The sequence below is a fragment of the Ovis canadensis genome, chromosome 18 (assembly GCF_042477335.2).
Source record: "Ovis canadensis isolate MfBH-ARS-UI-01 breed Bighorn chromosome 18, ARS-UI_OviCan_v2, whole genome shotgun sequence".
Taxonomy (NCBI): domain Eukaryota; kingdom Metazoa; phylum Chordata; class Mammalia; order Artiodactyla; family Bovidae; genus Ovis; species Ovis canadensis.
In genome coordinates this window covers 33,030,107-33,041,309 of record NC_091262.1, presented here as the reverse complement: position 1 = coordinate 33,041,309, position 11,203 = coordinate 33,030,107, and the positions used below count along the sequence as shown (strand labels likewise).

General features: G+C 47.8%; 1 protein-coding gene across 1 annotated transcript in view; it reads right to left on the bottom strand.

Annotated features, from left to right (window-relative positions):
- The window catches only part of ABHD2 (abhydrolase domain containing 2, acylglycerol lipase), a 110,325-nt gene that overhangs the window by 7,142 nt on the left and 91,980 nt on the right, over positions 1-11,203 (bottom strand). Inside the window, exons 7-10 of the mRNA XM_069560285.1 lie at positions 7,912-8,004; positions 4,643-4,753; positions 2,753-2,822; positions 1,184-1,268 (exon numbers count right to left, since the gene is read on the bottom strand). Coding sequence (XP_069416386.1) covers positions 1,184-1,268; positions 2,753-2,822; positions 4,643-4,753; positions 7,912-8,004 — 359 coding nt within the window. The remainder of the gene's footprint in view (positions 1-1,183; positions 1,269-2,752; positions 2,823-4,642; positions 4,754-7,911; positions 8,005-11,203) is intronic.

The window sequence follows — 11,203 nt, the reverse complement described above, 5'->3', positions numbered from 1 at the left end:
GGTCATCCGAGAATTATAAACCTGGAGCTTGACTTTATGAGTCTGTGTTTAAGCTAGTCCCACATGGGCTAGTAAAGCCATTACTGAAGACGTGCAAAAACGGGCAGCCGGGGGCATTCAGGTACCACAAAGAGCATCTGTCTTCCCAGGGGGACGAGTGACAAGGGGCCCCTTGCTGGCTGCTCCAGGCCTCTGAGGCGCTTCCTGGCACCTGCATTTCTGGCTCTGCAGGGCTCTTTTCTTGTCTGATCCCTTTATTCTTCCCTTTTGGCTGCTGTTTCATCAGTTTCTGTATGACAGCGCGAGCGCTGTGAGTGTTACTTTAGATGTGCAGAAGGAAGCCTGTGTCCTGCTGCTGCCAACATGGCTGTTTTTGTGCAGGGAGCCTGTGGTTTGACAGGCGGTCGACAGGCAACAGCTTCTATCACATAACATGCCTGCGACACATGCATTCGCTCTGAGTGGAGAACAGAGCTCTGTCCGGACATTGGTCCTTTGTCCGCTGCATTATCTACTCTCTAACTGGGGGTCATGAGAGAGTCAGATGTACCCCTTTCCCTCTGGTTAACACTGATGTTTGTAAGAGGAAACAATCACAGAGGATGGGGCAGGGAGGTCTGGTCCGAGGGATCTGAATGACAGTGCACAGTTACTGTGGTTTGTGACCCAAGTATTTCCTCTGCTTCCCTCTTTCTAGTTCTTTCTGTCGCTCCTACCTAGCAAGACATGAGGTCGTGCCAGCCTGAATGAGTGACCTTCTCTACTTTTTCAATGGCTTATATTTTTATCCTCAAAGTGGACAGGGAGGCTGTCTGTCACAAGAGGCAGCAGAACTGACTTTTTTTTTTTCCTTTTCAGGTCAAAGTTTTAAGTCTAAATATCTCTTTAAGTCAAACTCTCAGACCTAATGGAGTCACATCCCTGAGGCAATAATTTCATAGGATACCAGGAGACTCCCCCAAACTCTGGGTTGTGGTTATAAATGAAGATCTTGTCTCTTGCACTAGAACAGAACATGAAAGGCTCAACACAGGCTCTACCACAGCCCCAGGCCTATCAGGCTAGACTAAATAAAAATACTGCCATAAGATGCTCTGGTATCCAGGAGATGTCAGCATGGTGAAGGTGATGTACTGTGGTAGTTTGCTGAGTGGTTGAGAGCGCGGCGGGAAGAAACACTTACCTGAAAGAGATTTTGGAATGGCTAGAAGACTTTCGTGCACTAAGGGGTCATCGGCTGCATTCACCAGCATGAGAGGTACGTAAATCTGAAACAAGGAAATAAGAGCAGGATTAAAATGATCAATTCTCTTTTTTTAGATCCCGCTGATCCAAGGCTGAAATATACTGCTGGACATGTTTCTGAGGCAAAGGGAAGAGGATCTGCTGAAGGATGGACTAAGGATGCCTGGTGCTCCCTGGCAGTGGCCGCTGGACTGCAGCCCTGGCAGGCACGCACAGGAGCCGTGCGCGGTGTCCTAGGTGACCCACATGCTCTGATGGAGCAAGGCTCAAGACTCTACAGTACTCGCCGGCAGGTAACATATTTCTGATCCTCTTCACAGTGTCTCAGGTTAGCCATATCTTTCAGAAAAACGACTTTACAGAGTTATGTACATGGTCATCCAATTTATGCTGTGGGGAGAAAGAAAGGAGTCTGCTTCATTGCAGACAAAGGAGCCTTTCTAGAAGAATCTAAGGTAGGAAAACAGGAGCAGGCTGGTAGATCTTGGGAGGCTCTTGGCAGCTGTGCGTTCAACATCCACTTTAGCAAAACACCCAGTAGTGTCCTTTTTCTTCTTAGCGGAGATGGTGCTGATGGGGGTGCTCAGATATTACTGAACAGCCATGCTCACGAACTGTAACGACTGGCTGCCTCACCTGGAGGCCCCTGACATTGGCTCTGGACAGTTCCTTGTTTCCGTAATGGCTTAAATGAAGACGTGAAAAGCCTAGATGATGATGCTAAAGTATGCGGGGTGGCTGACATGACACGATGGCAGAGCTGCCGTTCACAATGGGCTGCTTTAGCTGGGGGAGTGGTGGACCAGACTAACAGGTGGACATTGACAGGCATAGATGGGAAGTCCTGTGTTTGAGTAAAAAGAGCAGTTGATCAAAGACAGAAAGGGAGACACTGGTTTGGTGGTGATTCAGGTTAAAAAAGCATAGTGGTTATGATCGGCCACAAGCTTGATTTAATACAAAGTTCATCGTTGCTGCTGACAACTCCGTTAATATAAACCAATCCACTTTGACCAAGACATGCTTCTCTACCATTTGGATACAGAAAGACATCTGTTTTGCTCTGTGCTTGCCAGATCAGGGCAGGAATTTTGAGTTCAGTCCTGGGCACCACACTAATGAAAGACACAATGACCCAAAAGAGTCTAGGATTGTAAGAAATCTACATGGGCTTCCTATGAGGAACCACAGTAGGAACCAGGCTGGATGACACTATCAAAGGAGGACATATGGAAAAAAATGTATGTGGCAGTGACTATAAGGGCTTTCACACAGACTGGGGAGCAGCCTGGGCTAAGGGACCGCTCTGGGGTTACTACTCAGAGGCCACAGAGGGGCAGGGCTTTGTTCGATAATAAACTCAAGTCAACAACTAGAGCGGATGGAGCCAGATGCCAGCTGAGCTTCCACCAGGGAAGCGGAGGAGGGAGGGTTGTTATACAGTGGGCGGAGCTGGCTGGAGTGATGCGAATTCTGAGATGCTGCTCTGTGAGTTGCGGCCACTCACCCTGTGCAGGTATCTCATGCAGCTTTCCTCCTCGTAATATTCCTTCAGGGAGTTGTAGCCGTGAAACTTCCTGGAACACACACACACATACAAGAAAAAGACAAAACAACACTTGGAATAAGCCTGGAATGCTGAGTTGATATGTTACTGTGCCGGTTCCCACACTAACACATCATATCAGTAGGATACACACAGGTACCAGAGTTAGGGGTTAAGAACACCCAGCTATGGCATCTAGGTTCAAGTTCTGGTTCTGTCACTTACTATGTGACCTTACACAAAGGGCTTAACCTCTCTGAGCTTCTCTGTAAGTGAAAGTTGCTTAGTCATGTCTGACTCTCTTCGACCTCATGGACTGTATAGCCCATGGAATTCTCCAGGCCAGAATACTGGAGTGGGTAGCCTTTCCCTTCTCCAGTGGCTCTTCCCAACCCAGGGATCGAACCCAGGTCTCCTGCATTGCTTCTTTACCAGCTGAGCCACAAGGGAAGCCCTCTCCTCTGTAAAACGGAGCTAAAGAGAGCAGCTTCTCCCTAAACACTCTCTTTTGGACTTAAATTTAGAAGATGAATGAAATTTATGTAATATTTTTTTCCCTCATTAGTATAGTGTCTGAAAAGTGAAAGTGTTAGTTCCTTAGACGTGTCCAACTTCTTTGCGGCCCCAAAGACTGTAGCCTGCTAGGCTCCTCTGTCCATAGGCTTCTCTAGGCAAGAATACTGAAGTGGGTAGCCATTCTCTTCTCCAGGAGATCTTACCAACTGAGGGATTAAACCCCGGTCTCCTGCATTGCAGGCATGTTCTTTACTGTCTGGGCCACAGCGGAAGCCCCAGCATAGCTGCGCACGCCATGGTAAGTGAGCGTGGGTATAATTCATTCTTGTCTGTTGAACATACCAGCAACCTCCATTTCCTCTGAGTAACTGGGCATATTCATGGGCATATTTCAAAGTTACTTGGTGTAAGAAGGCTACTAAACCTCATAAGGAAGGTAAGTACAGAACCCATACCCTCAGGTTAATATCTAATTTGGATGAACTTTAGGCCACATCTGAAGGCATCAAATGACCATTAAACAAAAAGGATGATGTTTTTAAAAGAGAATGATGAGGTCAGAGATCAGCTTTACCTTTCCAGTTGAGGCTAACCTCCCTCAATCAGAAACCACTGGTGCCGGGAAAGAAGACACTGTCAAAGGGGTGACCTCAGGTGCCTGGAGAGGGTGGGGCAGGGAAAGGGTCCCTGAGCGAAGTGGGTGAGGTTTGGTTTTACACTCAGAGAGAAGTGTCTTCATGCCCCTAAAGGAAGAGGCTCTGTCCATTTTTCTTGCAACACCCAGCTCTCTTGGTTTACTTCTGGTTTTTCTGCTTTGGATAGAGACATGGGCAGGTACAGGTACAGGAAATATTTCCATCTCCTTTTACTCCATTGCCACATGCCGTTTATGTGACATCTGATCTCCATCCCAGAGTTGAGGGCTACGGACAACTAGGGTGCACACACCCTAGCTCTCCTGTTTACGCTCAGCTGGGCAAGGCAGGAATGCAGAATGAGTGCTCAGAGCATCCTCCTATTTTTTAAGAGACATTAGAAATTTGGATTTCTCTGTGAAATCTTCAGGGTTTTTTTTTTTTTTTTCGGCCATGCTGCATGGCATGTGAGATCTTAGTTCCCTGAACAGGAATCAAACCCAAGGGGCCCCCTGTAGTGGAAGCCAGAATATTAACCCTGGACCATCAGTGAAGTCCTGAAATCTTCAGTTTTTAAACAGTGGGCATTAAAAAAAAAAAAAACACCTTAACACCAAAGTGTGCAGAGGAAACCCCCGGCGCCGGGCAGTGCTGGCCCGCCACCTCTCGCCTGGCACCCCACCCGGGGCCATGGGCACACCTCATCACATTGTCGTCAATCTGCATCAGAGATGTGGCTGTGTAGAGGCGGCTCAAGTCCGTGTCCTCCAGGCTCTGGGGTTTCTTCACATGGTCTCCAAAAAGAGCTTGCCTAGAAGGAGACAAACGGAATGAGAAGCAGATGTTAAATCAGCACGCTGTATGACGAAACAACTTACCGTTTTGTCACTTATACCTCTGTAAAGCTGAAAAGAAAAATGTTTTTTAAAGCACATGATAAACAGCCACAGCTGAGCCTGCTTCCTGGCCCAGACGTAAGTCAGGAGAGAGTCTGTGACAAAGCGGACGTGGATAACTTACAAATAAATCCCTTCAGCCGTCAGAATGTCCCAGAGGATGAGCTTATTGACTTTTGAAGACCCGGAGAACAGTGAATATCAAGACCTTATTTTCCTTGTGAGGGGCAGTTAGACAAACTAAGGACTAGGCTTCAGCCTAGATGACTATTTCAAAATTGGCCCTGCAGAGAGATCTCAGGATGGGCTCTGTGGCCTGGGGTGGGCTGTCAGCCAACCAAAGGCAGGGGTGGGGGAACCCCCAACTTTACACTGGTATTGCCACTGCTCCCTTCGGCAGAACCCCTTTCCCTTTGTGAGCTCTTGGTGTCACTTAACAAGGAAGATAATGGTTAACCCATTCAGCACTTGGGCAAATCAACCACTTTCCAATGTGTTTTAGCTAAAAAGTGAGTGTAGGGACTTCCCTGGTGGTCCAGTGCCCAAGACTCCACACTCCCAGTGGCAGGGGCCCAGATTCGATCCCTGGTCAGGGAATTAGATCCCATAGGCCAAAATGAGAAGATCCTGTATGCTGCAACTAAGACCCAGTGCAGCCAAATAAGTAAACAAGAATAAATATTAAAAAATTTCCCCATCAAACATTCATCTCACAGTTTGTTTTTTATATAAAAAGCTAATGTATACTCTGAAGTGGAGGACAGAGGAGCCTGGCGTGCTGCAGTCCATGAGGTGCAGAGAGTATGACATGACTTAGCGACTGAACAACAACAACGTATCGGAAGACTAATCATTTCTAGTTAAGAAAATGATCCATCTAGAGAGGGTGAGCATGAAGATGAGTATAGTGAGCACATTTCGATGTCCATTCCCAGCGAAAGCTGTTACTCACACAGCTAAAGGAAGACTGACTGAGTTTGTTTTGAGGTTTGGCTCCACAGTGGGAAAAATTCATTATAGAAACTAAATGTTCTGGTAGCCAGTCACCACCTCTTCCCAAGGAAAGGAACCAACTTCTTAAAAGAAAAAAAAAATTTTTTTTTAAAGAGTATTAGGAAGATCATATAAAGGATAGAATTCCCAATTTAAAGTGTGTTCTGATAAAACTAGGAAAAAATTTTGAGAAAGGAAAGATGATGCTGGTGGGGAGAACAAAAATTCTAATGAAGGGTCCTGAAAATTTCGAGATGTTTGACTTTCTGTGGTAAGTTTAAAAAAAAATTTAAATACACTGAGAGCACATCCAAAGGACTCTCCCAATTTGTTAAGAATTACATGATGGCCTTTCTGGACTCATTAATTAATGGCAAGACTGGGCCTGGCTGCAAAACAAACGTTCCCTGGGAGGAGCTCACCTTCCACCCCAGAGGTGTGGGAAGCCAGACAGAGGCCTTGGACTTGGGGTCTGATGGCCTGCTTTCACCCCTTGTGGATCCTCAGCAAACCCCCGGACCCACCCAAACCTCAGCCGAGCCACACCTGACTCAGAGCCTGGCACACAACTGATGCTCACACACCAAGAGCTGAGCGGAAGGCCAGCCTGGGGCACGTGCGTGTCTGTGGGTCCCCGCCCACCCAACACCACAGCCTGGGGACACACCTGGCTGCCTGGCTGCCCAGGGGCCTGTAAGTGCTACCCCAGCCCAGGCGCCATGGGAACCCCACCCACAGAAAGCCCAATGGGGTGCCTGGCTGGCTGGACAGCACAGCATTTTCTTTTAACTGCTGAGAAATAGAGAATAAGAAACTGATCATTCAGACAGATTGCTTTTCCTAGGATGGCCTCAGAACCCCCCTAAGATGGTACTCTTTGAGTGCCCATTTGTGTACCAGGCTCTGAGCGAATCAAAACATGCCCGAGCCCTCCCGTGCTTTCCTGTTTGGTTCATGGGTGCAGGATTCACACTGGGGGAGAAACAACAGAAAAACAACTAGTGGGAAGGAGCCGGCTCCACGGAGGCAGAGACCAGAGATGGACCTCAAAGGTGTGCGCTGGTTTGGACAAGCAGAGGTGATGGGAAGAGGGTCGGGAGAGGCCTGGGGGCACGGGAGGTCTCTGAGTGGCCCACTCCAGCTGGAGGGGGAGGGAGGCATGTGGGGGAAGGGGGAGAACCCATATGGATAAGGATAGTCAAAGTGATGAAATCATCACTAATATTCCTTGAGTGCTACTGCCAGCCAGGGGCTGCTCTTAGCACTTGTCAGGGTCTAACACATCAAAGCACTCTGAGCAGGAGATGGGCAGGCAGGGTGTGGAGAATGTGGGCACCATGCTTGGCCCCAGTGGTGGGATCCCCATCCCACTGCTGCTTGATCAGAACCCCAGAGCCAGCAGAGAACGATTCTGGGTTCCCCCAAGCACAAAAGCCTCCTAAAGAGAAACATTCCTCCACAGTGACAAGCCACCCTCAGGATGGCCCTCATTTTTTAAAATAATTAACTTTGCTTTTTTAAAATTAAAAATTAAAAAAAATTGGGGGGCTACATGTGGAATCTTAGCTCCCTGACCGGGGATTGAACTGTGTCCCCAGCATCGGAAGCTCGATGGCTTAACCACTGGACCATCAGGGAACTCCCAGGATGGCTCTCATTTGGGAAAGAATGGTATGGAAATGGTTTCTCTTCCTTCTTGAATTTTTGAAAAATATGGAGCTTCCATGGTTAATTCGGGAGCTTGGGACGAATTTGTTTCTAACCAAATCACGAAGCAGCCAGCAGAGAATCTGTACCAACCCTGCCTTCTTTTTTTTTTTCCCCTAGAGAAAGAGGAATTTTGGTGTTTAGTGAAATAAGCTCAGAAAGGCACTGTCTGGGGAACTTCCCTGGTGGTCCAGTGGCTAAGATTCCACGTTCCCAATGCAGGGGGCCTGGGGTTCGATTCCCTGGTCAAGGAACTAGATCCCAAATGCTGCAACTAAAGATCCTGCAGGCTGCAATGAAGACCTGCTGCAGCCAAAAAAAAAAACCCCACAAAGGTACTGTCTGTCTCCCGAGGGAGGGGAAGTTGCCTCACCGGTGCGAGAGAATGATCTTCTTCATGTTGTCGGCCATGAGGAAGTTGTAGAAGCGCCGGCACTGGTCCCACTGCATGAAGGTCTCCTGGGCCCTGGAAGAGCCACAAGGGAAGAGTGAGAGGCTGGGGCTGCCGGGGGCAGGAGGCAGAGCTCCTGCCCCTGGAGGGGGCTGGCTCCCTTGGCGGGAACCTGGGCTTGAGCTCGTGGTCCTTAGACTAAGGGCAGAGCCGCCCGAACACTAAGTGAATGAACGCTGCTCAGCGAGAGGCCCCAGCCCAAGTGGTCTCCGGGGCCACGGGCTCTGCCGGCGACACTCCTCACCCCTCTTCCATCTCTTAGGTCTTTGTCACAGGGCCTGCTTTGATTGTCATTTGAACAGCTTCTCTCCTCAGCTTTCTACCCTGCAAGCAAGTTCTTCTGGCTTAATAACAGGACTGTGCGTAGGGACGGGGTGTATGGAGCAGCTAAGTGCGTGGCTAAACCTAAAAACGCTTCATTTTATCACTTTTGTGTGGAATATATGAGAATACAATAAACTAGCAAATAAAACTAAAAAAAGCAGACTCACAGAATAAACGAGTGGTTATCGGTGGGGAGAGGGAAGGGGGACGGGCAATATGGGTGGAAGGCTTATTATGGGATTATACGAAATCATGTGTGTGAAACTTTTAAAATTAGTTTTTACTGCGTATAGTTGCTTTACAATGTTGTGTTAGCTTCTGCAGTACAACAAGGTGAATCAGCTGTATGTACATACACATGCACAATTTTTTAGATCTCCTTCACATTTAGGTCACCACAAGAACACTGAGTAGAGTTTCCTGTGCTATTAGAGCAGGTTCTCACTAGTTATCTGTTTTATACATGGTAGTGTGCATGTGTCAATTTCAATCTCCCAGTTCCTCCCACTGCCCCTTCCTCTTTTGGTGTCTGTAAGTTTGGATCTCTACATCGGTATCTCTATTTCTGCTTTGCAAATAAGGTCATCTCTACCACTTTCCCAGATTTCTACGAATAGGTGATATTCTATGATATTTGTTTTTCTCTTTCTGACTTACTTCAGTCTGTATGACAGTCTCTAGGTCTATCCACGTCTCTGCAAATGGCACTTGAAATTTTTTAAATTGTAAAGCACTAGAGAATTTAAAGAATCATTCAACACAATTTTTAAAAAATGGAAAGGGAAAAAAAAAACCCACTTCTTTTGTTGCCATTTGCAAGGCAAAGGAAAATCATATAAGTTGAGCTTGCTTTTGATTAGTCTTAGAATATTTAAGGGGCAAGGAATGGAGGGAGAAGTATCGAGGCCCTCTGCCCCCTCTAGGCATGGCTGCGGGGGTGGTCTTGAGTCTTTTTGCCTCCAGAGCTAGTGTGTGGTCGGCAAAGCAAGGCCTTCTGATGTAGGGTTGGGGGGTCGCTGCTGCTGCTGCTGCTAACTCGCTTCAGTTGTGTCCGACTCTGTGCGACCCCATAGGTGGCAGCCCACCGGGCTCCTCCATCCCTGGGATTCTCCAGGCAAGAATACTGGAGTGGGTTGCCATTTCCTTCTCCAATGCATGCATGCATGCTAAGTCGCTTCAGTCGTGTCTGACTCTGTGTGACTCTATGGACTGTAGCCCATCAGGCTTCTCCGACCATAGGATTCTCTAGGCAAGAATACTTGAGTGGGTTGCCATTTCCTTCTCCAGGGGGGTCGCTAGACAGGTAATATCCCCACTTTCAGATCAGGAGACCAGGGACTCAGAGAGGTCCCACCACAGCAGTCAGGTATGGCTGAGTGTGACCCAGGCTGGCGTGGCTCAAGTGTCCCTGCTCAGATCACCAACCTGTGTGGTGGGAGGAGACTGCAGGGCCAGCCTCCTCTGCTCGCCTCTGTGGCCAGGTTTCCCTGCCCACATGTCAGGTGAACAAACACCAAGGTGGTGATTCCCAGGCTGCCAGTCAGCCCTCCCCACTCTGGGCTTTCTTCCCTTGGGTGTGAACCCAAACACAGCTGCCATGGCGTCCTTGCTAACCTCCATTCTGCAGATTTCTGGTCTCAAGGCCTGATTCCACCCTGGGAATGAATCTGGGTGTCATTATGCCCACAATAGTCTCATTTCCCAGATGGCCAGAGAGAGGACTCCTGAGAGAAAGGATGGTTCATAGATATTAAAAAAACAAAAACAAGGATCATGTTGATGTATGGCAGAAGCCAACACGATGTTGTAAAGCAATTATCCTCCAATTAAAAATGAATAAATTTAAATAATAAAAGCAAAAATATTGGTAATGGCATGACCAAAACAATTTACAAAAGAAGCTGTGATTAAATTGAAAAATATCAAAGAAATACAAATAAAACATTTTCAAATATATTTATATATATGTATATATATATACATATATAAACCCAGAGAGTTATGAAAGTTATTTCCCAAAAGCTGTCACACTTCAGTTCTGGCATAGCAAACACTCCCCATAACATCACAGTTGAAAAATAAGAGCTAGTGGGAAGTTAAAAGTGAAAGGGTTTGTGGGTTTAATGGCCTGTGATGCGCTCATAAAACACGGGCTAAAGCACACAGTGAAGACTAACATTGCTTTCAAAAGTCAAAAGGTCACTCCATAAACCCACGGGGGGCTGGAGGCGGCCCCTCGAACACTTCATGAGTAGAAAGGATGAGCCAGATCACCTCAGGCAGGACCCCAGCTACGGCAGGGCTGCGGGCACCTGCTTCTTGGTCTGTGAGGGTGTCACAGAAGGGTGTCACCCAGTCTCTGAACTGCAGCCTGCTGCCAGGGGGGGTTCCCCTTCTCTGACGTTGGACCCAAACAGCCCCTTCCTCAGAAAGCCAATAGTCTAGAAATGAAGAAACAGTCTTGCCCTCGTCCCTTTCTCCCTTTGCTGACCTTCCAACCATTTTTGTTAGTATTACTTCATATTAGAGGGACGACAGACGTGGGGAAGGGAGGGGGCACTGATCATAAACCTGGGCTATGAGAAGATGCTTCAGTTCTGTGGGTTTCTTGGTTGAATAACCCCAAAGGTTCAGTTCAGTTCAGTCCAGTCGCTCAGCTGTGTCCAAGTCTTTGCAACTCCATGGACTGCAGCATGCCAGGCTTCCCTGTCCATAACTAACTCCTGGCGCTTGCTCAAACTCATGTCCATCAAGTTGGTGATGCCACCCAACCATCTCATCCCAACCCGAGAAACCACTCACTGTAGGCTCTGGGGACTCATGGGGGCCTGGGGCTCAAGGAGGGACTGGGATAAGGATGCTGGGACCAATGCTTCACTCAGTGAACACT